At 43.3% G+C, this 27,867-nt stretch overlaps 2 protein-coding genes across 5 annotated transcripts; both read left to right on the forward strand.

Annotated features, from left to right (window-relative positions):
• Window positions 1-1,968: 1,968 nt before the first annotated feature.
• Window positions 1,969-25,850, forward strand: LOC112206362 (zinc finger protein 878-like). 4 transcript variants are annotated; one of them, XM_054673934.2, is made up of 4 exons: window positions 1,969-2,298; window positions 21,503-21,629; window positions 21,832-21,892; window positions 22,444-25,850. In XM_054673934.2, exons 1-4 carry the CDS (start codon window positions 2,296-2,298, stop codon window positions 24,593-24,595), a joined length of 2,343 nt encoding a protein of 780 aa, XP_054529909.1. In that variant the 5' UTR covers window positions 1,969-2,295; the 3' UTR covers window positions 24,596-25,850. The 4 variants fall into 4 exon arrangements, with proteins under 4 accessions (XP_054529909.1, XP_063657310.1, XP_054529910.1 ...); XM_063801240.1 differs by lacking the exon at window positions 21,832-21,892 and having other exon boundaries at window positions 1,980-2,298; XM_054673935.2 differs by lacking the exon at window positions 21,503-21,629 and having other exon boundaries at window positions 2,022-2,298.
• LOC455736 (probable ribosome biogenesis protein RLP24) lies at window positions 6,376-8,325 on the forward strand. Its single transcript, XM_063801244.1, has one exon. It carries the CDS (start codon window positions 7,778-7,780, stop codon window positions 8,228-8,230), a length of 453 nt encoding a protein of 150 aa, XP_063657314.1. The 5' UTR covers window positions 6,376-7,777; the 3' UTR covers window positions 8,231-8,325.
• Window positions 25,851-27,867: the final 2,017 nt, after the last annotated feature.

Here is a 27,867-nt window from a genome sequence, read left to right on the forward strand (position 1 = left end):
CTGGTCCAACTCCAGCTTCAAGTGATCCTCTCCCCTTGCTCTGGTCAGGCTGTCTCCAACTCCCAGCTTCAAGCGATCTGCTCCCCTTGGCCTCCCAAACTGTAATCCCAAACTTCTGGGATTACAGATGTGAGCCATGGCAACTGGCCTTCCAGGTATTTATTGAAGGTTTTGCGAACTCTAATTGTTCTGCAGCAGTATATTACCTGACAATGAGAGTCCCCTTCATCCTTTCACCCCATGTTGCAGAAGTTGCTGCGCTTTCCCCTTTTGTTTGCATAGTGGGACAAGCATGTCAATGATCCTCATCCTCCTCTTCATCAATGACTTCTTTGTCATCAGTCTTCCTCTTCATAAATTGCCAAGGAATCCAAGTTCTCACATCTCAATCGGGCTTACTTACGATAGTAGCAGCTATCATAAGTCTGCATCAGCTCCCACAGCTCCAGGCTCCATCAAGCCTGACTCCTTTTTCTTCCCCACAGTCATTTCCCAGAAGCCCCCAGCTCTGCTTGCCAGGTGCCTTAGGCTGTACAGCTGCACTGCTGCTGAGCCCAGGCAGCTATCTCTCCCTGCAGCCCCTTCCCCAACCCATTCCCCGCCCAGCCCCACTCCACCACTGGTATCTCTAGTGTCCCTGACTGCTAGTGCCTCAGCCACCGCCGCCACTGCGATTTGGAAGTCTTTTAATGCAGTTAAATTATCTTAGTTTTTTCTCTCCCAGTTTATATGTACATACAGGAGGAAAGCAGGGATTCTGCTAGTGTCTTATTCACACAGTGAGATTGTAGATGTTGGTCTGGTGGACGTGATCAGTGGGGGAGAGAAGTAGGTGAATAACCTGCAGGGGGCAGCAGAGCCTAAGACCAGCCTGGAGCCTGCAAAGGGAAGGAAAATGAGCTCCCTTGGGTGTTTCTGAGCAGCTCCAGGAGTGGATTCTGAGAAGCTGCAGAGCCCTGGAACACAGGAGACCCAAGTGCAGATGCATTTGGGGTGGCGGACAGGGGGCATGCAGAGGGGGAGGTGTTCTGTCATGTCTGAGGTTGGACCTCAGGAGCCTGGGGCCATTTGGAGGGCAGTGTTTTTGGTTTTGGCATGCATAGGGTCACTGGGTTCAGGCGGTAATTTGTATATATGAAGAAAATCTGTGAAGGTCAGTGTGAGAGAATTGTTTGGAACATCACCTGGTGAAAGGGTTTATGAAGTTGACAGTTTATTTAGGTTAGAAGCTTAAACTGACTCCAAGGGATAGTCTCCTGCTGTTGAAAATGAAGTTCTGGAAGGAGGGAGTGTTCCCATACTGTGAGGAGAGATGGTAGATGTGTGAGGAAGCTTTGTCCATGCCTCATCCCCTATTCCTGTCCCCCTGGAGGACATCTGTCTCTCTTTCCTGGTCTAGTCGTGCCTGGCCTGGTCTCGGTTCCCCTCCTGCTCTGAGGCAAACAGATTGCCCCAACAGACACTGAGTCTGGAATTTCCTGCATACACTTGTGACCTGATGCAGGAGGAAGGAGCAGAGAAAGCCCATTGAGTGAAGGAGAGGTCAGTGCCCTTTCTAAAGTTCAGGAAAGAGGCCAGGCGCGGCGGCTCACGTAATCCCAGCACTTTGGGAGGCCGAGGCGGGCGGATCACCTGAGGTCAGGAGTTCGAGACCAGCCTGACTAACATGGCGAAACCCTGTCTCTACTAAAAATAACAAAAATTAGCTGGGCGTGGTGGCAGGTGCCTGTAATCCCAGCTACTCAGGAGGCTGAGGCGGGAAAATCGCTTGAACCCGGGAGACAGAGGTTGCAGTGGGCCGAGATCGTGCCATTGCACCTTCAGCCTGGGCAACGAGAGCGAAACTCCGTCTCAATTAGTTAATCAATCAACCAATCAATCATATATATATGAAGTTCAGGAAAGTTTGGCGGAAATGCAGATATCCAAGGATCAGGGCACAGGGAGGGAGGTGGGCCTTAAAGAGGAAGTGAATAGAACCAGTCTGGCTCTGCAGGGCCCCGTTATCCCGGGCTTCTGCTGACACTCAGGGCTCTGAAGGCGAGGCGGGGAGCACGGTCCAATCAGGAGCGCCGGGGCGGGGCCCTGCCAACTTTTCTCGGGGAAGGAGACGGCTGCACGCCCGCGGTCTCTTGTTGCTGTGCTAACGACCGTTGGAACCCTCTTTCCTGCTCTTGGAACGCTCGGCTCTGAGAGGCTCCAGGTTTCTCCGCCAGAGCTCCTGTCGCTCTGTCACTTGCGCTGTGTTCCTCTCTAGTCACAAGAGCCTTGGGGAAGACAGTTGGAAGCTCAGACATGGTGAGTGTGTGGGGCCAGGCGTCCTGAGACGGGGGCGAAGGGCTTGTTAGAACCTGCTGGAACCGGCTGTGGCAGGACCCGGGCCTCCCCGCGGCGACTCCGGGGTCTGTGGGGCTGGGCCGGCAGCCGGGACCCGGGGCATCCTGTCTCGTCCCTTCGCAGCGACCGCGGCCCCGGCCCCGGAGCCCTCTTTGGGCAGCTCCGCGTCTTCAGCCGCGGGTCTCCTCAGATTGTGCTGGGCCATGAGGAGGATCATGGGGGGAATCCCGTCTCGGGTGTAGGGTTCTTGCGTCAGAAAAGCGGTGGTCTGTGGGGTCCCCAGTCGTCTTTTCTCCTCTTAGAAGTTAAAATGGCCGGGCGCGGTGGCTCACGCCTGTAATCCCAGCACTTTGGGGAGGCCAAGGCAGGTGGATCACCTGAGGTCAGGAGTTCGAGACCAACCTGACTAACATGGAGAAACCCCGTCTCTACTAAAAATACAAAAGTAGCCTGGCGTGGTGGCGCGTGCTTGTAATCCCAGCTACTCGGGAGACTGAGGCAGGAGAATCGCTTGAACCCGGGAGGCGGAGGTTGCGGTGAGCCGAGATCCTGTCGTTACACTCCAGCCTGGGCAACAAGAGTAAAACTCCGTCTAAAAAAAAAAAAAAAAAAAAAAAAAAGAGGCACTGATAAAAATTCAAGAGTTTGTGCAAATGGGAATTCATGAATGAGAATCACGCAGTCATGGTTTGTGGTTTGTTACCAGAAACATTTGGAAATATTGCAGTTGAGTTGGATTTCAGTGCCCTTAGGTAGGACTTTAGTGCACTACACACACTTCAGTCTGTTTACTTGTTTAAATTTTTTCACGCTGTCCACATGGACTGGTTTCTCCCTCCATTTTCCAAATCTGTGGGATACAGGGTCTCACACCCTCCCCGCTATGACCCCAGCCTAACTCTTTAAAGGCTTGCGGTAGCATCTTACATTTTCAGTTCCCTTCCCACATTTCCAAACATTAACTCCTCTTCTCCAATTCACAGTATTTTCAACTATTTGTACTTTTTTTTTTTTTTTAAAGATGGAGTCTCACTCTGTCACCCAGGCTGGAGTGCAATAGTGTGATCTCGGTCGCCGCAACCTCCGCCTTCCGGGTTCAAGCGATTCTCTTGCTTCAGCCTCCCAGAGTAGCTGGGATTAAAGGCGTCCACCACTATGCCCGGTTAATTTTTGTATTTTTAGTAGAGACAGGGTTTCACCAGGTTGGCCAGGCTGGTCTCAAACTCCTGACCCCAAGTGATCCACCCGCCTCGGCCTCCCAAAGTGCTGGGATTACAGGCGGGAGCCAGCGTGTCCGGCCTATTTGTTCTTTATTGTACAATATATTCATCCTTTCCTTCAAATAGATGAAGTATTTTAATGTTTTTTTTTTTTTTAACAGAGAAATATTCCACAGGACAATGAAAACCCACCCCAAAAGGGTGAAGCAAATCAAAATGTATGTGGGGTACACAGTGCAGTGGGGAATGACACAATACAATGTTGATGAGAAACCGTCATTGAGCACATCAGTGATCAGGATGGCAGTGGGGTTTTGACAACTATAAGTGTCATATACCCACCAGTTTTGTTTTTGGTTTTGTTTTTGTTTTGAGACAGGATTTCGCTTTTGTTGCCCAGGCTGGAGTGCATGGGTGACTTTTAAAAATATTTCTGTTCTATTTCTGAACATTTCACATAAGAGGAAAGTAGAAAATAACCTCGTGACACACCAGTGGAAAAAAACCCTTGTTCCTTTCCTCCTATTATCTTTCCTTAGGGCACAAACACCTGCTCAGAATATCTTGCACTTGAGGTTTTGTTACCTGAAAGAAGGTTGTGAGTGTGAGCTGTCCAGGTCCTTGGCATTTTGAACAAATAATTGAACAAAACTCACTAGCAAAGTAACTAACGAAACACAGTAAGGAAGCAAGGAGAGGAAAGCAGAGATTTATTAAAGGGAGAAAGCACTCCAAGGTGGGAGTGGGCTCAGCAAGTGGCTCAAGGGCCCAGTTACAAAGTTTTCTAGGTTTTAAGTACTCCTTTTGAGGTCCCTTTTGGCTACCCCTTCTCTTGATGTAGGATTTGGTCCTGGATGAAAGATTTGGTCCCTGGCTAATTAAAGGCTGAGGTTAATTGGTGCCCTATGCAGATACACTTTTCCTTTCCATCTGAGAAGGTGGAAGGGGAAGGGTTGTAGAGAGAGTAGTCTTTGATCCCCTGGGTGAGATGGGGTTTTTCCTTTTGGTTTAGCTTTTGGAAGTTGGCGTTAATTGGCCTTAGGTTCCCTGCCCCCAGACCCAGGTGTTTTCCTTTTGATCCAGCTTTGGGAAGTCAGCACGAATTGGCCTTAGATTCCCTGACCCCAGACTTTGGTGTTTTTCCTTGATTCAGCTTTAGGAAGTCAGCACAAATTGGCCTTAAGTTCTCTGCCTCCAGACACCCTGTTCTCTTGCCTCAGTTCCTCTTTGGAAACTTTGTGGGGTGATGTGTCTTCAGGAGCCGCCTCCTATCTTTCCCTGGTATTGGGTTTTAGAACTGCCTGGGGCTACCCCAACATGCCCACACTTGCCATGTCTCTAGGAGGGTTTAGAGAGTATCACCCCAGGGGTCACTCTTCTCACAAGTTAGCATGTGGTATGGGGGTGGGGCCTCCAAAGGGAGCCACTGAATTTTCCGGGGTGAAAGGAGATGACTGGTACACTCTTCATCTAGTTAGCCAACTCCTTGTCATGCTCAGCTTTTCTCCAACTCCAGTTTCCATTACTTTGAAACATGTGGCTGGTCAGCCAGTTGGATGGTGCTATTGAAGGAAAAGAGAAATGATTCCTGTCCTCTGGATTCTCTCAGACTAGTGAATGAGAAATATGATTCCACAGGACAAAGAAAACCCACCCCAACAGGGTGAAGCAAATCAAAATGTATGTGGGGTACACAGTACGGTAGGGAATGACACAATACAGTGTTGATGAGAAACCGTCATTGAGCACATCAGTGAGCAGGATGGCAGTCGGGTTTTGACAACTACAAATGTCATATACCCACCAGTTTTGTTTTTGGTTTTGTTTGTTTTTCTTTTTGTTTTGAGACAGGATTTCGCTCTTGTTGCCCAGGCTGGAGTACAGTGGCTCGATCTCGGCCCACTGCCACCTCTGCTTCCTGGGTTGAAGCAATTCTTCTGCCTCAGCCTCCTGAGTAGCTGTGGTTACAGGTGCGCGCTACCATTGCCGGCTGATTTTTGTATTTTTAGTAGAGATGGGGTTTCACCATGTTGGCCAGGCTTGTCTCGAACTCTTGACCTCAGATGCTCCACCTGCCTTGGCCTCCCAGAGTGCTGGAATTACAGGCGTGAACCACCACACCCGGCCCACCAGTCTTATTTATTTATTTATTTATTTATTTATTTTATTTTTTTTTGAGATGGAATCTCACTCTGTTGCCCAGGCTGGAGTGCAATGGCCTGATCTTGGCTCACTGCAATCTCCGTCTCCCAGGTTCAAGTGATTCTCCTGCCTTAGCCTCCCAAGTAGCTGGGATTGCAGGTGCCTGCGACCACGCCCGGATAATTTTGTATTTTAGTAGAGTTGGGGTTTCACCATGTTGGTCAGGCTGGTCTTGAACTCCTGACCTCAGGTGATCTACCCGCCTTGACCTCCCAAAGTGCTGGGATTACAGGCGCGAACCACTGTGCCCAGTCTATACCTACCAGTCTTACACAGAAGAGTTTCACTGCCCTAAAAATCCCTTGTGCTTTGTGTAGCCATCACACTCCCCTCCCTCTCTTCCACTAACCCGTTAATCCCTGGCACAACTGATGATTTTATTGCCTTTAGAGTTTTGCCTTGTCCAGAATGTCATGTACTTGGAATCATGTTGTAAGTAGCCATTTCGGCCTGTTTGTTTCACGTAAAAATACGCATTTAAAGTATCTTTGTGTCTATGTGGCTTGATAACAGATTTATTATTTCTTTATTTTACAAAATTTTAAAGAGATGGGGTCTCACTATGTTGCCCAGTGTGGTTGGCGGATCACGAAGTCAGAAGTTCGAGACCAGCCTGGCCAACATAGTGAAACCCCGTCTCTATAAAAATACAAAAAAATTAGCTGGGCATGGTGGCAGGCACCTCTAATCCCACCTACTCAGGAGGCTGAGGCAGGAGAATGGCTTGAACCCGGGAGGCGGAGGTTGCAGTGAGCTGAGATCGCTCCATTGTACTCCAGCCTGGGTGACAAGAGTGAAACTCCATTTCAAAAAAATAAATAAAAAATAAAAAATAAAAATTACATTTGGCCAGGCATGGTGACTCATTCCTGTGATCTCAGCACTTTGGGATTTACCCTATACCTATTTGGGCACACAAATCCTGTAACTGAGGGTAACCCTCTTAGGGAGTGAGAAGAATCATGGAAGTTAGGAGTGGTAATTTATTACATATGTGGATAATAATAATGTTTTGTGTATATTAGGTTAAATAGTATAAACATTGTAATTGCTAGATTTACATAAATTGATAGGTTAGGATTGTGAAAGAAGGATTAGATGTTAAAATTGTGATTATTCAATTTGTTGTGAGCAATTGCCAAATAGACCAAGATATTTCACAGCTGTGTTTGGTTAAGGTCCCCTTAACCAATCTCCCATAGTGTTGCAATCTCCCATAGTATGTTTAAGTCTGTTGATGAGTAGACTTGAAATAAAATGGAGATCGGTGCTAGTTTTTGTCATGTAAGGAGAATTACACTTGATATTAGTGAGACCCCTTGCATTACTTCAGAAGTGAAAGGGGGATAGTCCTAACTTTATCACCAGTGCTGTGATAATTATAAGGGATGCTATTTGGTTTAGGGCTTTTGTGATTGTTCATTGTCTGGAGTATATCATATTGTTGATGATAGCTACTAGGATCTACTAGTATTAGAGATGCAGTTGTTTATGTAAGGAAATACTTTGGTGGTGGCTTCTGTGAAGCAGGCACTTTTTCAGGTAGAATGGGGATAATGGCTAGCATATTTCTAACCTCATTCAGATTAGGAGCCAGTGTAAGTCCATTATTATAATCAGAGTCTCTGTGAAAATAATATAAAGAGAATAGTGAGGAGATGTAGGGGATGAATTCGAATAGGAAGGATATAAACCGACATTTTCAAGGTATGGGCTGGGTAGCTTATTTAGCTTACCCTACTGTAGGATATGGTGTCCTAGGTACCATGGAGAATCTGGAATTCTCAGGAGTGGGTTCAGTTCCTACAGTTCTAGTAAGAAGAGGGTTTAAACCTCTATAATTTATTCTATTAAAGTAACCATTCTATCATACATATTTTTTATGTTTGTGGTGGGATACTAGATATTAGGATGGGCATTGAGATATACGCACAGGACTCATGTCTGGGGTAAACAGTTTTTTCACAGAAGATGCTTAAGTTGGGCATTTGGTCGGTGGGGACCCACGCGGGTTCAACATGCGTATCGAGAAGTGTTATTTCTGTTTGGGGCCCATCTACCCTGGCCATGGCATTATGTTCTTCTGCAACAATTGCAAGGTGTTCAGATTTTGTAAATCTAAATGTCATAAAAACTTTAAAAAGAAGTGCAATCCTCACAAGGTTAGGTGGACGAAAGCATTCCAGAAAGCAACTAGTAAAGAGCTTACAGTGGACAATTCATTTGAATTTGAAAAACATAGAAATGAACCTATCAAATATCAGCAAGAGCTATGGAATAAAACTATTGATGCAATGAAGAGAGTTGAAGAGATCAAACAGAAATGGCAAGCTAAATTTATAATGAATGGATTGAAGAAAAATAAAGAGCTACAGAAAGTTCAGGATATCAAAGAAGTCAAGCAAAACATCCATCTTATCCTAGCCCCTTTTGCAGGCAAAGAGAAGCAGTTGGAAGAGAAAATGGTATAGCATTTACAACAGGATGTGGACATGGAAGGTGCTTCTTAAAAATCTCTGTAACCATTTCTTTATGTACATTTGAAAAAGCCCCTTGGAGAATTAGAACTGCTAAATTCTTAGTTTATTTTTTACATAAGGTCACTCAAATGAAAAGTAATTAAAATATATTTTTCCTACATTACTGTCTACAAGACATCAGATATTACGGATGTTAGATTGCATCTCAGTGTTAAATTTTCACTGACAGATGTACTTATGTAAAAATCATAAAAATTCTGCTTATAACTATAGAAGTGAATTGTGGATTTAAATGGTTATGCTGTTTGGATAATGGCACGCGGCAGCATTTGTGTAATAACTGATGGCAAAAATTCATGGCTAGTGATGTACAAAATAAAATATTACTTAGAGTAAAATAATTCACTTAAAGTTATAGAAGGGGAATACAACAAGGAACTAACAATTTGTATGACAGTGTCAAATATTATTTTGATTTTAGTATTTACTGTTTTGGTTTATTTGCATCTTAGAAGAGCATAATGGCATTGTTTGATGAAGCCTCATTATGCTGGACTGTTTTGACCTGTTTAATTGTTCTGATAGGTAGTTGTGGATATTGGGGATGAGAACTGAACAATCTTTGCCTGAAATGGCACTGCTCTCTAGAATTTCCACTTTGGAGAATACTCAGAACTTGTGATTCCTGGTAGAACAACTTTATTTTTCTAGACTAGCAACGATCTAGAAGCAGAGGAATCTCATTGCCTTTTAAAATCTATTATGTGGTTTTCTTTTAAAAAGCTCTTGTTTTTGGAAAGTAGAATTTAGGGGAAAACATCTGTTCATTATTTGCATGTAAAACCAGTTTAAAAGTAAGAAAAAAAAGAACATGCATAAGTTGATCATACCAAAATCATGGGTATGATACCTGAAACCTGAATTCATAAGAATAAAATTGTTTTTTACTTTTTTTTTCTTTTTTTTTTTTTTTTTTTTAGTTGGAGTCTTGCTCTGTTGCCCAGGCTGGAGTGCGGTGGCGCGATCTCAGCTCACTGCAAGCTCCGCCTCCCGGGTTCACGCCATTCTCCTGCCTCAGCCTCCCAAGTAGCTGGGACTACAGGCGCCCGCCACCACGGCTGGCTAATTTTTGTATTTTTAGTAGAGACAGGGTTTCACCATGTTAGCCAGGATGGTCTCGATCTCTTGACCTCGTGATCTGCCCGCCTCGGCCTCCCAAAGTGCTGGGATGACAGGCGTGAGCCACCATGTCCACCAAGACACCACACACACCAAATATAGAGGTGTGAAGGGGGAAATCAGGGGTCTCACAGCCTTCAGAGCTGAGAGTCCTGAACAGAGATTTATCCACATATTTATTAACAGCAAACTAGTCATTAGCGTTGTTTCTATAGATATTAAATTAACTAAAAGTATCCCTTATGGGAAACAAAGGGATGGGCTGAATTAAAGGAATAGGTTGGGCTAGTTAACTGCAGCAGGAGCATGTCCTTAAGGCACAGATAGCTCATGCTATTATTTGTGGCTTAAGGCTTAAGAATGCCTTTAAGCGGTTTTCTGCCCTGGGCGGGCCAGGTGTTCCTTGCCCTCATTCCGGTAAACTCACAACCTTCCAGTGTGGGTGTTAGGGCCATTATGAACATGTTACAGTGCTGCAGAGATTTTGTTTATGGCCAGTTTTGGAGCCAGTTTATGGCCAGATTTTGGGGGGCCTGCTCCCAACATGTCCCCTTTCTTTGATTTGCAAATCAATAAAAGCAAGGGCAGCTTTGTCACAGTGAGCTACTTCTCGCAGGAGTCAGGATCCACGTCTGCAGACTATACAAAGACAACACAGATTAAAAGCACAATCATCGTTGAAATCACAGAACTTCCAAGTGTTTTTATCCATTTTCAGCTCCTTTAAGCACTCCAGTTCTGGCATTAAGGTCAGCTGTGCCTGGGATGCTTTAAATATTTGTTTTTTTAATTTTAAATCCTTATGTTAAGCTCCTACAATGAGCCATATCATTTGAGGTTGAGGTGCCACTATACTGCCATGGTTCCAGATAATAGGAACTTTTGCCATACTTCTTATCATTTCTACCATCTGACCGTTTTGTTCAGATCAGCTGAACATAGTGTGGCTGTGGCATGCAGACTGAGAGGTGCAGTTTAAGCTAAACATCCCCTTAGGGGACCAATTAATAATGATTCCATAGAAATTGTTGTGTAGCACCTCTGCCTGTTCTGCAATGCAGTCTTCCTAAACAAGGTAACGTTCATTTTTTCTAACTGGGTCTGATCCTGTTTACAAATAGGTTTTTGAGGGCAGTATGCCTCAATTATAGGAGCAGATTTATTATGGTAAATACTGAGATTAGAAAGCATGTGTAACTGTGTCACAGAGTGATTGCATCCAGGCATTATTACCAGTCAAGATTGATAAATATGCCCAGTAAGTATAATCGTTCTCTGTGTCAGCCCTTATTGAAGGAATACTCAAGGTAGTGGTGATAACTGCTGTCATAGCTACCATTAAATTATTCATTGTGACTGGTTGTCCCGCTTTCCTCAGGTTTTCTTCCGCCATCTGTGACAGCTTCTTGATCTGTCCCCAGGTGGGTGGCTGTGTTCGATGGGTGTTGCTCGTGACAGTTGGGGTCCTCCTCAGCGTCAGTCTCGACATGGCTGCAACCGGGGAATCTTTGGGATCCTCTCGGAGTCTCTTCCTCAGCATCTGCCTCATGATAAGGTTTCAGGTGTCTTGATAGTACCCAAATCGGCTGTTGATTTTGGTCTGGAGAAACACAAGCATGATCTCTACTCCAAGTTATTATTTTACCTATTTCCCAACTTTTTGTTATTGAATATCTCCACCAAATCAGTTGTTCTGCTTCTTTCTTTGCAGCTGGTTTCTGTAGATGCTGTTCAGTTGCTGATAACATCTGGCCTTTGGGCAGGTTCAAAACATTTAATGTTAATAATGCTACGTTCAGTTGTATCTGTGGGGTTCCATATTCTCTATTTCCCCCTTTCTGCTTTTGCAACTGCTGTTTTAGGGAAAGATTCATTCTTTCCACTATGGCTTGTCCTTGAATTGTATGGGATATCAGTAATGTGTTTAATATTCCACATAGAGAAAAATGTAGCTAGAGCTTGGCTAGTATAGCCTGGGGCATTATCTGTTTTAATAGAAGCTGGAATGCCCATCACTGCAAAACACTGCAAAAGATGACGTTTAACACAGGCAGAAGACTCTCCTGTTGGCATGTAGCCCAAAGTGAGACAAGGTGTCCACACATACATGTGGGCACCAAATGAGGGAATATGTGTGACATCCATTTGCCAAAGAGAGTTAGGTTCCAATCCTTGAGGATTAACTCCTCCTGTAAAAGATGAGGAATGTACCATTTGGCAATTTGGCATTGCTGGATAATAGCTTTAGCTTCTTTCCAGGTAATGCTGTATCTGTGTTTGAGGCCAGAGGCATTAACATGGGTTAAATTGTGAAAGTGTCTAGCATTAGATATTGCATTAGCAACTAGGCGATCAGCCATTTGATTCCCTTCAATCAAAGGTCCTGGAAGAGGTGTATGAGCCCTAATGTGAGTGATGTAAAAAGGGTGCATTCATTGCTGGATAATAACTTTAGCTCCCTGATAGAGGTGTATGAGCGCTAACGTGAGTGATGTAAAAAGGGTGCATTCTACTTCTAACTGCTGTTTGCAATTGGGTAAATAAAGTAATCAGTTGTTCATCTGTATGAAATTGTAACTGTGCATTTTCAATTAACTGTGTGGAATGAACCACCTATGAAGAATCAGAAATCACATTAATAGACATATCAAAAGCAGTCAATAGCTCAGTTACAGCTACAAGCTCTTGCTTTTTGAGCTGAAGTATAGGGCGTCTGGAAAACTTTACTTTTTGAGCCAGAATAAGAAGCTTTACCATTACTAGACCCATCTGTAAAACAATGAAAATGCTTAGCAGGCTGCAGGTTGTTTACTGCAAGAATTGTAAATGCAAACCGTTCACAGTTTTGCTCAGCTAAATGGATAGTAAAGAAACAGTCTTTCAAATCTATGACTATTAAAGGCCAATTTTTTGGAATTACAGTAGGAGAAGGCAATCCTGGCTGTAATGTCCCCATAGGTTATATAACTGAATTGATGGCTCTTAAGTCAGTTAACATTCTCCATTTACCTGATTTTTTTCTTAATTATGAAAACTGGAGAATTCTAAGGGGAAAATGTTGGAGCTATGTGTCCATTTTGTAATTGTTCAGTGACTAATTTCTCTAAAGCCTCCAGTTTCTCTTTACTTAGCGGCCATTGTTCTACCAAATTGGCTTATCTGTTAACCATTTTAAAGGTATAGGTTCTGGAGGCTTGACAATGGCCACCATAAAAAATGATACCCTAATGTTTGGCGGGAACTTTCTTTCTGCTTGAAGCGGTTCTTTCAAACCTTGCAAATTTTTTTCTAGTCCCATACCAGGGACATACCCCATTTCATGCATTGTATGTTGACTTTGAGGGCTATATAATTGTTCTGGAATTAGAACTTGTGCTCCCCATTGTCATAAATCTCTCCCCCATAAATTTACAGGTACAGAAGTTATAATTGGTTGAATAGTACCAGGTTGTCCATCGGACCCTTCACAATGCAAAATATAACTACTTTGATATACTTTAGGGGCTTTACCAACTCCAACTATGTTAAATTGAGCAGGTTGAATTGGCCACGCGGACGGCCAGTGCTGTAGAGAAATGATTGAAATGTCCGCTCCTGTATCTACCAAACCTTTAAGTTTCTTTCCCTGAATAGTTATTTCACAGGTAGGATGTTTATCAGTAATTTGATTTACCCAATAAGCTGGTTTGCCTTGTTTATTTGTGCTTCCAAATCCTCCTGTTCGTTTAATTTCACTTTTCCCCATTTCCACATACGGCACAATCAGGAGCTGTGCTATGTGCGCTCTCCTGGCTCTGCTTTCCAGGGAACAGAAGTAGATACAATTTGAATTTCCCATTATAATCTGAATCAATGTCTCCTGTATGTATTTGTACGTCTTTTAAACTTAAACTAGACCTTCCTAAAAGTAATCCTATTGTCCCTGCTGGCAAGGGTCTGCAGACTCCTGTTGGGACCTTTTGCGGGGGTTCCCCAGGCAGAAGGCTCACAGCTTTTGTGCAGCATAAATCTACTGCAGCACTACCAGCTCTGGGTTGGGGGGTGGGGGACAGACATTGTACAGGGGTGAGGGAATGGCCTGAGCTAGAAATGCCCCGGTTTAGAATGGGGCCCTCATGGCATTTCCCGAAATCGGGTTCCCTTCTTTATCAAACTTAGCATGACATTGGTTAACCCAATGTTTTCCTTTTTTTACATTTTGGACATATTTCAGAATCAGCAGTTTTTTCCCCATCTGGCGGCCTGACTCGCTGATTTTTTTCTACATTCTTTTTTAGTATGACCATGCTTCCCACAGTTAAAACAAGCTCCAGGAAGTGGAGTATTTCCTTTATCCACTCTCAGTCCTGCCATTGCCTATGCCAACAAAGTAGCTTTATGTAGATTATCTCTGATACCATCACAGGCCTTGATAAAATCAACTAAATGTGCTTTCCCTCTGATAGGTCACAGAGCAGCCTGGCAATCGGGATTAGCATTGTCGAAAGCTAATAACTGCAACACTATATCCTGAGCAGCCAAATCTGCAATCATCTTTTTAAGAGACTCCTGTAACTGAGCTATAAAATCAATGTATGGTTCTTTGGATCCCTGTTTTATAGCACTAAAGGAAGGGTATTGTTCTCTACCTGAAGTGATTTTTTCCCAAGCTCTAATGCACACTCCTCTAAGCTGTTCTATGGCATCATCCCTCATGACCAGTTGTGCATCTAAACCAGCCCAGCCGCCAACCCCCAAAAGTTGGTCTGCAGTTACATTAATTTGAGTTTGGGCCTGGGCATTGCGAGCAGCCTGAATGGAAGCTTCATCTGCCCACCAAATTTTAAATTTTAAGAACCGAGCAGGAGTTAGACAAGCTCGAGTAACAGCATCCCAGTCAGTAGGTATCATCCGACTGGAAACAGCAACATTCTTTAACAGTCCCATTATAAAAGGAGAACCTGGTCCATACTGATTTATAGCTTTTTTAAATTCTTTGAGTAATTTAAAAGGAAAAGGCTCAAATGTAGCTGTAATATTTCCCTGTTGATCTTTGGGGGTGTATTCATTCTAACAGGGAACTGCCAAGCCTCTGTATCACCCTCTCCTCTAGCTTGCTGAATTCCTGCCTGAATAGAACTAAGAGTGGTCACTTGGCGCTGCTCAAACAGTCACTGGGGCAACTAATTTTTGCCCAGTGTCCTCCAGAAAAGAAAGATCTGGAGGGTCTTTTTCTTGAAAATAATAAGGAGGGGGTACAGAAGGGTAGGGATGAACCTCTCCCTCCTTTCCTGCTTTAGCTTTAACTGGCAAATAAACCTCGTCTGTAACCTCTTCTGTTACTTCATTATTCTCTCATTCCTCCTCATCATCAGTGTGAAGAAGTTCAAGGTGAAACGAACCAGACCCCACACTTGTCCCATTGTTACCCTGAGGCTTCCGAGCTCCCCTTCTTACTCACCATGGGGATTGCTTTAAGAGTACTCGGGTGTCCTCCAGCTAGTTTTCCGTTCCAACCATTGCTCCGGCAACACTTCAACCTGCATTCAAGCCCCCATGAATGGACGCCACTTGCCAAGACCAGCTCGGTCAGGGAGACCCTAACCCAGCAGCGCTAGAGGAATTAAAGACACCACACACACCAAAATATAGAGGTGTGAAGTGGGAAATCAGGGGTCTCACAGCCTTCAGAGGTGAGAGCCCCAAACAGAGATTTACCCACATATTTGTTAACAGCAAACCAGTCATTAGCATTGTTTCTATAGATATTAAATTAACTAAAAATATCCATTATGGGAAACAAAGGGATGGGCCGAATTAAAGGAATAGGTTGGGCTAGTTAACTGCAGCAGGAGCATGTCCTTAAGGCACAGATAGCTCATGCTATTATTTGTGGCTTAAGAATGCCTTTAAGTGGTTTTCCGCCCTGAGCGGGCCAGGCGTTCCTTGCCCACATTCCAGTAAACCCACAACCTTCCAGCGTGGGCGTTAGGGCCATTATGAACATGTTACAGTGTTGCAGAGATTTTGTTTATGGCCAGTTTTGGAGCCAGTTTATGGCCAGATTTTGGGGGGCCTGCTCCCAACATGAAGTATATTGATGTTTTTTTTATTACAGCTAGTATATATTTAAGAATGTTAGTATAGGTTTTTGAATAAATTTTGTTTTTAAGAGAAGTTATAATTTAATTAGATGGGGAGGAAAGTCTTTGAAGAGGAACCTCTACTTTACTTTTTATAAAGCGATTCTCCTGCTCAGTCTCCCCAGTAGCTGGGATTACAGGCATGTGCCACCACGCCTGGCTAATTCTGTGTTTTTAGTAGAGACGGGGTTTCTCCATGTTGTTCAGGGTGGTCTCAAACTCCTTACTTCAGATGATCTGCCCACCTCAGCCTCCCAAAGTGCTGGGATTACAGGCGTGAGCCACCATGCCCAGCCTGTAGTGGTTCTTTAATGAGCAGCTTTATTGCTTTGGCAAAAGGTTGGAATAATCCATATGAGCCTATGATGTTAGGTCCCTTACAGAGTTGTATGTAACCTAAGCTATTCATTCAACAAATGTTAAGATTGCTATAGTGAGAATGGTGGGAAATAAGTAGGAGAAGGTTAATTATAAACTTATTGTTAAGAAGAAGGATTAGTTTACTTTGACTAGTACGTCTTAGTCAAAATCATTTTGAGGTTATATTTTGCTCTGAGGTCACCTCAACTAAAATTTTTAGTTCATTGGATACAATGTTAATACCTGTTAAGTTAGGTTAATTATTGGATATATGGACTAATAAATTTAAGTTCCGTAGAGTCTTCTCATCATATTTAAGTATTTCTGCCTCTTCACAGATAGGTCAATTGCACTGATTAAGAGACAGCTAAACCCTCATGTGACCAGTCTTGCAAGTCTCTGTTTCGGGAACAAATGATTATGCTATGCCTGTACAGTCAAGATACTGGCACCATTAAACATGTCACTGGGCAGGCAGTGCCAGTTTTTGGTGATGTTTTTGGTAAACAGGCAGGGTTTGGTTTTGCTGAGTTTCTTTTATTTTTTAAAATCTTTCCTTAGTGCTTGCCTTTGTTGGCTTAACAATTTGGAGAAAATAATTAGTTTATAGGTTTGCTTAGTTATATTGAGTTGTTTGTTAACTGTCAGTGGATCATCCAAATATGATGGTAACTATGCATTTTTATACATATTTTATTTATTTATTTATTTATTTATTTATTTATTTATTTGAGACGAAGTTTCACTCTTGTTGCCCAGGCTGGAGTGCAGTGGCGCCATCTTGGCTCACTGCAACCTCCGCCTCCCGGGTTCAAGCAATTCTCCTGCCTCAGCCTCCCAAGTAGCTGAGATTACAGGCATGAGCCACCATGCCCAGCTAATTATGTATTTTTACTAGAGATGGGGTTTCACCATGTTGGTCAGGCTGGTCTCGAACTCTTGACCTCAGGTGATCCGCTTGCCTCGGCCTCCCAAAGTGCTGGGATTACAGGCGTGAGCCACTGTGCCCAGCTTTTATACATATTTTATAGTAGGTTGTAGAAGTTCCCTTGTATTCCTGATTATTTCTATTTTGAAGGAGTGTTGAGGTTTGTCACTTTTTTTTTTGCATGTGTTTAGACTGTGGTTTTTGATGTTGATTCTGTAACTACTGTGTATTGCATAAGTTGATTTTTGAAATGTAAGCAATGTTGCTTCCATGAATTAAATCCCACTTTGTCATGGAGTACAGATGTTGTCATATATGGGTGGATTCTCTTTGCAATTATATTGCTCCGGCTTTGTGTGTTAACATTTAAAGAGATATTCATGTATAGTATTATAGTCTAGCATTATAATATGCATATATATACACATTTATATAATGCACACATAAAGTATATATAGTATATAGTCTAGTTATGATAGATAACATAAATATTATATATAACTTGTAATGTGGTATATAGCTGTTGTATATAAATGGCATTATAGTAAACAACTTAATGAATTATGACATTATAGTATATAAAATTGATATAGTTTTAGTCTCCAGTGTATAGTGGGTTTCATTTCTATGTCAGCCTGCAGAATTATTCAAATACCACATTTTCATCCTCCCACGGGAACAAAGGAAAATCTTACCCTCTTGATGCTACAGTGTGCCATTCAAAAATATTCGTGATCATGGATTTAGGAAAGATTCTATGATGTGACAATACAAGCACTAGGAACAAAGAAAAAGTATGTAATTGAGACTGCATTGAAATTTTAAACTTTTTTGTGTTTCAAAGGACACCACACCAGCAAGACATTGAAAAGCATATAGCCATGCCAGCCTGAATGCACCTGATCTTTTTTGATCTCAGTTCCTACCAGGATTGGGTCTGGTTATTACTTCTATGAGAGTAATACTGGGAATACCGAGTGCTGTACACTTTAAAAAAAGAAAAGGGGCCAAGCGCCGTGGCTTATACCTGTAATCCCAGCACTTTGGGAGGCTGACGCGGGAGCTCAGGAGTTCAAGACTGGCCTCAAAAACACGGTAAACCCCATGTCTACCAAAAATACAAAAAATTACCTGGGAGTGGTGGTGCACGCCTTTGGTCCCAGCTACTCATGAGGCTGAGGTAGGAGGATCATTTGAGCCTGGAAGGTGGAAGTTGCAGTGAGCTGAGATGATGCCACTACACCCCACCCTGGGCGACAGAGCGAGACTCTGTCTCAAAACAAGGTAGAGAAACTTGATGAATTATCATGGGTTGAGGAAATGGAACTTGATTGAATATCAAGTTTTGGGGGGATTCTCCCTGAACTCCCTTAGAAGGATTTTTGATGTAACTGGGCTCTGCAGGAGAAGGACAAAACGGGTCAAGAAGAGGGCCTAAGCAGCCTGACTCACGTTTGGTCAAGGAAGGAAGAAGTCTGTAAGACTCCCGTAGCTGGCTGTTTTTAGGAAGGACAATCCCTAAATATTTGATTTCCTCGCTATATTCCAAAATACCCGCTTTCCCTCTCTAAAGGACATCTTCAATTATGGATCCACCCTGACATATTTGAAAGAGCTGCAGTATTTTAATTGTTTTTTATATTCCCACAGAGCCATATATGACTCTCTTTGAAATTTTATTATGTTGACTGGGTCCATTGGCTCATGCCTGTAATTCCAGCATTTTGGGAGGCCAAGGTGGGCGGATCATGAGGTCAGGAGATCGAGACCATCCTGGCTAACATGGTGAAACCCCATCACTACTAAAAATATTTAAAAAAATTAGCTGGGTGTGGTGGCAGGTGCCTGTAGTCCTAGCTACTTGTGAGGCTGAGGCAGGAGAATGGGTGTGAACTTGGGAGGCGGTGCTTGCAGTGAGCCGAGATCATGCTGTTGTACTGTAGCCTGGGCAACAAGAGCAAAACTCCATTTCAATAAAACAAAACAAAAAAACCCACAAAAATTAGCTGGGTGTGGTGGTGGGCACCTATAATCCCAGCTACTCAGGAGGCTGAGGCAGGAGAATTGCTTGAACCCAGGAGGCGGAGGTTGCAGTGAGCCAAGATTGTGCCATTGCACTCCAGCCTGGGTGACAGAGCAAGACTCTGACTCAAAAAAAAAATAAGTACACCTAATAATTCCTGATGTTAAGCACCTTTTTATGTGTGTTGTGGTCATTTGGATTTATCTTGGAGAAATGTTATTGGAATACATTGCCTATCTTTTTTTTTTTTTTTTTTTTTGAGACAGAGTCTCGCTGTCTTGCCTCGGCTGGAGCACAATGGCACGATCCTGGCTCACTGCAACTTCTGCCTCCCAAGGGGCTGGGATTATGGGTGTCTACCACCACCCCCAGCTAATTTTTGTATTTTTAGTGTAGATGAGGTTTCACCGTGTTGCCAGGCTGGTCTCGAACTACTGACCTCAAGTGATCTGCCCGCCTCGGCCTCCCAAAGAGCTGGGATTAAGCTGTGAGCCACTGCACCCAGCCCATTGCCCATGTTTTGATCAAGTAGTTTTATACTTGGGACAGTAATTTGTTTATTTATTATTTTTTTTGAGACGGAGTCTCACTCTGTTGCCGGGCTAGAGTGCAGTGGCCCGATCTCGGCTCACTGCAACCTCTGCCTCCCAGGTTCAAGCAATTATCCTGCCTCAGCCTCCCGAGTAGCTGGAACCCTGGGTGTGTGCCACCACACCCAGCTAATTTTTTGTATTTTTAGTAGAGACAGGGTTTCACTGTGTTAACCAGGCTGGTCTCGATCTCCTGACCTCGTGATCCACCTGGCTTGGCCTCCCAAAGTGAATTTATTATTTTTAATTACTATAAAATAAAATTACATTTTATTAGCTTAAGCAATTTTAAGGGTACAGTTTACTTAGACAGCTCTGTGTAACTTATCTAAGATGAATCATAATCTGTTTTGTGTGTGACTACCATTGTGTAATTTCTATAGCATCGTGAATTTTCATGTATGAAGCATGGGACAGGGTGTCATTTTCTAAGATTAAATAATAATTCATTTTATGTAGATGCCTACCACATTTTTGTTATGCATACAACCGTCAGTAGACATGTGGATGGATCCAGCTCTTGGCTATTGCCAACAGTGGTTTTCAAATATGTCTCCATGATCTGGTTTTCTACTTTTTTTTTTAAATTCAGTATAAATAGACCTACAAGTCAGCTATTGGAAGATATGGGAATTTTGTTTGTTTTTTTTTTTGAGACTGAGTCTCACTCTGTCGCCCAGGCTGGATGGAGTGCAGTGGCGCAATCTTGGCTCACTGCAACCTCCGCCTCCCAGATTCCAGCAATTCTCCTGCCTCAGCCTCCCAAGTAGCTGGGATTACAGATGTGTGCCACCACACCCGGCTAATTTTTGTACTTTTAGTAGAGATGGGGTTTTGCCATTTTTGCCAGGCTGGTCCCAAACCCCTGACCTCAGGTGATCTGCCCTCCTTGGCCTCCCAAAGTACTGGGATTACAGGCATGAGCCACTGTTCCTGGCCATGATTTTGTTATTTTTAAAGGCACTATCATACTATTTTCCAGAAGGGCTGAGCCATTTATAATCCTTGGGACAGAGCACATGGGTTGCCTTTTCCCTCTGTGAATGGTGTCCTCTCATAAACAAAAGTTTGTTTTGTTTTTGTTTTCAGACAGAGTCTCGCTCTGTCTCCATGCTAGAGTACAGTGGCACGATCTCAGCTCACTGCAACCTCCACCTCCTGGGTTCCAGTGATTCTCGTGCCTCAGTCTCCCAAGTAGCTGGTGTTACAGGTACGTTCCACCACACCCAGCTAATTTTCTTATTTTTAGTAGAAACGGGTTTCACCATGTTGCCCAGGCTGGTCTCAAACTCCTGGCTTCAAGTGATTTACTTGCCTCAGCCTGCGATAGTGCTGGGATTACAGGCATGAACCACCACGCCTGTTCACACAAACGTTTTTATGTTTGATAAATACTTGCCTTTTTGTCACGATTTGGCACCCTGGGGTTTTTACCTCTCAATCTTGTTGACATTCAGCTTTGAGCAATTCAATTACAATTTAGGCTTTGCTACCCAAGCAGAGATTCCCAGAATTGTTTCTTCTCATGAGTTTGTTTTTTTTTTAGTTATTTATAACTGTCTTATTAGTTAGATTGATGGGCCCCTCGCAAAATCCAGTTTTTTGTTTGTTTCTGTTGCTGGTATTTAGAACGAAATCTACTTTCTAGATATCATGAAAGTTTAAACTTGGGAACAGACATTTTCAAGGATACACAGCCTCAAGACTCCTCATGTTAACTTTTTTCTGCATGCGAATTTACAGGACTTTGTTACAGCAGCTACTACAGATCCACACTACAAATAGACATTAGGGGCAGCCCAGACAGCACATCTTTCTGTGTGGATTCACCGGAAACTCATACATTTTCCTATTCTGCTGTTGCTTTACCCCATGGTTAAATTGTAGCATCGGAATTGCTTTATGGAAGAAAGTGAGTATAGGCAGAGAGTAAGAGGTCTGATGACCAAGTCATGAAATCTTTGGAGTCCATAGCATCATGAGAACTTCTTGGGAATAGGGTATAGATGCCCGGTGCTATCAGTCTCACCCATCCTTCTCTACACATATGGGATGTTTTAGGACTCAGTGGCCTTTGAGGATGTGGCTGTGAACTTCACCCCAGACGAGTGGGCTTTGCTGGATCCTTCCCAAAAGAATCTCTACCGAGAAGTGATGCAAGAAACCTTGAGGAACCTGGCCTCTATAGGTAACGGTGACAATATTACTCCCTCAGTGAATTAGAGAAGTGTTTCTCATTCATCAGTGCTGTTGAGTAATTTGGAATATGGACAGGCAATACTTTGATGAGTAAATGAGGCACGGTTGTAGTGTATCATGAACATAGAATCAAATAATCATTTCATAATTTTATACTAATCCAGGCCTGTGTATCTGCGCCTGTATTTTAGGGAAGAAATGGAAAGACCAGAACACTGAAAAGGAGTACAAAAATCCCAGGAGCAACCTAAGGTAATCTGCACTCACAAGACAAAGCAGTGTCTCTAGAAAATTTTAGAATGGGAGGAAATGTTAAAAAGAAGGGAACAAACAAAAAAGCTGAGTTCCATTGTATTTATTCTTAGAATATTTTCTCTAAAAACATGCATTTATTTGTGACATAGGCTGGACACCATGGCTTATGCCTATAATCAACCCTTTGGGAGGTTCAGACCAGAGGATTGCATGAGCCCAGGAGTCTGAGGCTGCACTGAGCCATGATGACATCATTAGACTGTAGCCTGGGCAACAGGGCAAGATTCTCAGAAACAAAATTAAAAGACAAAGAGTTTTTGTATGTGTACAGTAGTTTACATGGAAATCGTATTAAGCTCCATATATTTTTTGATAATAGATACGGCTGGGCCATCTGGTAGACCATGTGGTCCATTCATGTTCAAACAATTCACACAGAGTAGAAAGCCTACACTTTGCTGGATAATGTTAAAAATGCAAGTGTAAGACTTGTGAATGAATATAAAATCACTGATAAACCCATTAAATGTGCTTTTCATTTTTCACAGAGGTCTTATGGAAGAGAGACTCTTTGAAAGTGAAGGTCATCAGCATGGAGAAATTTTGACCCAGGTTCTGGATGACATGCTGAAGAAGAAAACTGGAGTAGAATCATGTGAAAGGAATGTGTGTGAGGTCAGCATGGGTCATTTATCCCTTAATAAGCACACCAGAGCTGACACTGGACACAAGCCATATGAGTATCAGGAATATGGACAGACGCCATATAAATGTACATACTATAAGAAAGCCTTCAGCTGTCTCCCCTACTTTCGCAGACATGTAATTGCACACACTGGAGAAAAACCCTATGAATGTAAGGATTCTGGGAAGGCATTTAGTTTTTCCATTTCTTTTCATAGTCATAAAAGAGCTCACTCTGGAGGGAACCCCTATGAATGTAAACAATCTGGAAAACCCTTTGGATGCGCCTCAGAACTTCAAATGCATGCAAGGACTCACAGTGTAGAGAAACCTTACAAATGTAAGAAATGTGAAAAAGCATTTAATAACTTATCTTCCTTTCAAATACATGAAGGAATGCACAGAGGAGGGAAGTATCATGCCTGTAAGGGTTCTGGGAAGACATACCGTTTTTCTGGTTTCTATCATAGACATAAAATGCCTCATGCTGGCGGGAAGTTTTATGGATGTAAGAAATGTGGGAAAGCCTTTATTAGTTTCTGTGCCTTTCGATACCATCAAAGGACTCACACTAAAGAGAAACCCTATGCGTGTAAACAATGTGGGAAAGCCTATATTTCTTACACTTCTTTTCAATATCATCAGTTGAATCACACTGGAGCGAAACGCTATGAGTGTAAGCAGTGTGGCAAAGGCTTCAATTTGCCCAATTCCATTCGATATCATGAAATGACTCACACTGGAGAGAAACCCCATGAATGTAAGCAATGTGGGAAAACTTTCAGATGTGCCTCAAGCCTCCGAATACATGGAAGGACTCACACTGGGGAGAAACCCTATGAATGTAAACAGTGTGGTAAAGTCTCTCGTTATTGGAGTGGCCTTCGGGTACATGAAGTAACTCATATTGGAAAAAAGCTTTATGAATGTAAGGAATGTGGGAAATCATACTATAGTTCTGGTTACTTTCTAAATCATAAAAGGATCCACACCAGGGAGAAGTCTTATGAATGCAAGGAATGTGGGAAAGCATTTGGTAATCCCATATCCTTTCAAAAACATGAAGGGAGTCACAGAAAATGGAAGCCTTATGAATGTAAGGAATGTGGGAAGGTATTCAGTTTTTCCAGTTCCCTTCGGAGACATGAAAGGACACACACTGAAAAACTCTGTGAATGTAAACAGCATGGGAAAGGATTTTTTCATAGAAGCTGTCCTAGACACATGAAGATACACACTGGAGAGATACTTCATAAACGTAAGATACGTGGAAAAGTCTTTCATTCTCCTAGTTCATTTCAAACACGTGAAAGATCTCACACTAGAGAAAAACGCTATAAATGCAAGCAATGTGGAAAACCCTTCATTTATTTCAATGCCTTTCAACGTCATCAAAGGAGCCACACTGGAGAGAACCCCTATGAGTGTAAGCAATGTGGGAAAGCCTGTATTTCTTCCACTGCTTTTCAGTGTCATGAATTGAGTCACACTGGAGCAAAACGCTATAAGTGTAAGCAGTGTGGCAAAGGCTTCAATTTGCCCAGTTCCATTCGATATCATGAAATGACTCACACTGGAGAGAAACCCTATGAATGTAAGCAATGTGGGAGAGCTTTCAGATCTGCCTCACACCTACGAACACATGAAAGGACTCACAATGGGGAGAAACCCTATGAATGTAAACAGTGTGGTAAAGTCTATCGTTACTGGAGTGGCCTTCGAATACATGGACTAACTCATATTGGAAAAAAGCCTTATGAATTTAATGACCGTGGGAAATCATTCTATAGTTCCAATTTCTTTCTAAATCATAAAAGGGTCCACACTAGAGTGAAGACATATGAATGCAAGGAATGTGGGAAAGCATTTGATAATCCTACATCCTTTCAAAAACATGAAGGGAGTCACAGAAAAGGGAAGTCTTATGAATGTAAGGAATGTGGGAAGGTATTCAGTTTTTCCCATTCCTTTCGTAGACATGAAAGGGCACACACTGGCGAAAAGCCCTGTGAATAAACAATGTGGGAAAGGATTTTTCATATCTTCTGTGGAGCTTTGAATGCATGGAAAGACAGACTACAGAGAAATGCTAAATGTAAGGCGTGTATAAAAGCATTTAGTAATTTCTGTTCCTTGCTTATACATGGAAGGATGCACACTGGAGAGAAGCCATATGAATGTAAGAATTGTGGGAAAGCCTTCTCATCTGCCAAGAGCCTTCAAAATCATGGAAGGACACACACCAGAGAGAAACCATGTGAATGCAAGCAATGTGGCAAAGCTTTCATTTGTTCCAGTTCCTGTCAGAGACATGAAGAGACACATTCTGTTAATATGCATTCAGTTATCCTAATTCCTTTGAAACACAGAAAAAGAGTAGGGAAAGGACCTCTGAGATAACTGTTTTCTGAGTTGAGAAGAGCTACTTGTGAATGGACAATTAAATCTAGATGTATTTAGATAGTTCTGATACAATTCATCTGTAGCCAATCTTTTTTTAAATTTTTTTATTTTTTAGACGGAGTCTTGCTCTGTCGCCCAGACTGGAGTGCAGTGGCACGATCTTGGCTCACTGCAACCTCCGCCTCCTGGGTTTAAGCAATTCTCCTGCCTCAGCCTCCCAAGTAGCTGGGATTACAGGTAACCGCCATCACGCCTGGCTAATTTTAGAGATGGAGTTTCACCATGTTGGCCAGGCTGGTCTCAAACTCCTGACCTCAAGTGATCCACCCACCTCGGCCTCCCAAAGTGCCACCTATAGCCAATCTTAATGAGATTTCATAGGCACAGACAAGGAAGGTTATCAGTCACATATTAGAGGCACCACACAGGGAGAGCAGTGTGTGGCCACATGCTTCAGCCCATTTTTTCTGATTCTCTTGCTTGCAAATTAAGAGTATTCTCCAAATCACTTGACTTTCCTTTTCTCAGAGTTGTAGTTCTCCAGAGATGTCGCCAGATGATTCACATTAAAGGTACATTTCCAGTTGACTTTTTTATTTCAGATATTAGTAAATGATTACCAGAGAACTAATTCAAACTGTCATGGTTGGAAATACTCTGATGCTCAACTCCCTAATCTATAGAGTGAGTTAAGGTCTATACTCTTTTGCAAGCATTGTTCTAGTGGCAGTGACCCTGTTCATGATTCAGCCTGACATTTACTATGCTGCCCTGAAAACCAACTAGATGGGAGCTTGTTTCTCTCTGCATTGTGTAGTGAGTGGTGTCACCCAGGACTTTCATGTGAGAAAAAGCACCTTGCTCTTAATCCGGGAATTTTGAGTGTTTTTTGTAATGCCTCAGTTTATTCTTATTTATGGTTGATTATATGTGATTTAGAACACTTGCTATTTATGTCTGATCCCACAAATCAGCACTCACTTTATTTGCAAAGCACCAAATTTCGTGTAAGAGGTGTAGTAATTGGGAATGTGAAGCTAAGTTACATTCTTTCTCTTTATTTACATGTCTCCCTTTCTATAGGCCTCTTTTTTTTCCCCCCCTTTTTGAGACGGAGTCTCTGTCGCCAGGCTGGAGTGCAGTGGCGCAATCTCAGCTCACTGCAACCTCCGACTCCCTGGTTCAAGCAATTCTCCTGCCTCAGCCTCCTGAGTAGCTGGGATTACAGGCATGCACCACCACGCCCAGCTAATTTTTGTATTTTTAGTAGAGACAAGGTTTCACCATGTTGGCCAGGAAGGTCTTGATCTCCTGACCTTGTGATCTGCTCACTTTGGCCTCCCAAAGTGCTGGGATTATAGGTGTGAGCCACTGTGCCCTGCCTCTATAGGCTTCTTAAACCTTTTACTCAAGGCATATGTCAGACCCTGGTCAAAGTAATACAAAAAAGGTATATACAAAAATTGTGTTAACTCCAAAAGGTGGAATGTAACTCTTTGAGAACTACTCCAATAAGTAAACTCAGGTATTATACGCATATAGGAAGGAGAACTGTTGCCACTGGTGAATTGTTCCTAGCTTTCACTCTCCTCATGGGTATTCATTTTTAAAGAAAGTCTCCCTCTGTCACCCAGGTTGGAGTGCAGTGGTGCAATCATAGCTCACTGTAGCCTTGAACTCTTGGGCTTCTCCAGCCTCAGCCTTCTGAAGCAGCTGGGACCACAGGTGCTTGCCACCACACTTGGCTAATTTTTGTATTATTGGTAGAGATGAGGTTTTGCCATGTGGCCCAGGCTGGTCTTGAACTCCTGTGCTCAAGCAGTCTTTCTGTCACAGCTTCCCAAAGTGCTGGGATTATAGGTGTGAGGCATTGTGCCTGGCTCTGCCTCAGCCTCTTCAGTAGTTGGAAGTACAGGCACAGGCCACCTCAGCTAGCGAACTTTTAAAATTATTTAATAATTTGTCTTTTAATAGCTTTTGTAGACAGTCTTACTCTGTCACGCAGGCTGGTGTGCAGTGGCAGGATCATGGCTCACTGCAGCCTTGACCTCCCTGGGCTCCGGTGATCTTCCTATCTCAGTCTCCCAAGTGGCTGGGACTACAGGCATGTGACACAACACCCAGATAATGTTCGTTTTTTTTGTAGTTACGGGGTTTTGCCTTGTTCATTCTGGTCTCAAACTCTGGGTTGCTAACAATCCTCCCACCTTGGCATCCTGCAGTGCTGGGGTTACAGGCTTGAGCTATGGCACTCGGCCTCCCAGGTAGTTGTTGAAAGGCCTGGCCTGAGGCCAGGCGCAGTGGCTCACGCCTGTAATCCCAGCACTTTGGGAGGCCAAGGCAGGCGGATCACCTGAGGTCAGGAGTTCGAGACCAGCCTCAACATGGAGAAACCCCATCTCTACTAAAAATACAAAATTAACCAGGAGTGGTGGTGCATGCCTGCAATCCCAGCTACTTGGGAGGCTGAGGCAGGAGAATTGTTTGAACCTGGGAGGCGGAGGTTGCAGTGAGCCGAGATTGCGCCATTGCACTCCAGCCTGGGCAACAACAGCAAAACTCCGTCTCAAAAAAAGAAAAAAAATGAAAGGCCTGGCCTGCCAATGGTTCGAGTGGCCTCTCCCCCCACCCATCCACGGTCCCTCCCCTCAGGCACCACTGCAAATTTGCAGAGGGTAACAGAGGCTGAGGCCAGTATGGAGGCTGCAGAGGGAGGGAAATGGAGCTCCCATGGGTGCTTCCTGGGTGGCCCAACCTATTCTGCATGTGGCCTCCAGCTGTTCAGAGCAGCTCCAGGAGTGTGGATTCTGATAAGCCACAGAGCCCTGGAAAGCAGGAGACTATGTGCAGATGCCCTTGGCAGGGTGCTGTCCCTTCTGTGGTTG

The sequence above is a fragment of the Pan troglodytes genome, chromosome 20, assembly GCF_028858775.2.
Source record: "Pan troglodytes isolate AG18354 chromosome 20, NHGRI_mPanTro3-v2.0_pri, whole genome shotgun sequence".
Lineage (NCBI taxonomy): Eukaryota > Metazoa > Chordata > Mammalia > Primates > Hominidae > Pan > Pan troglodytes.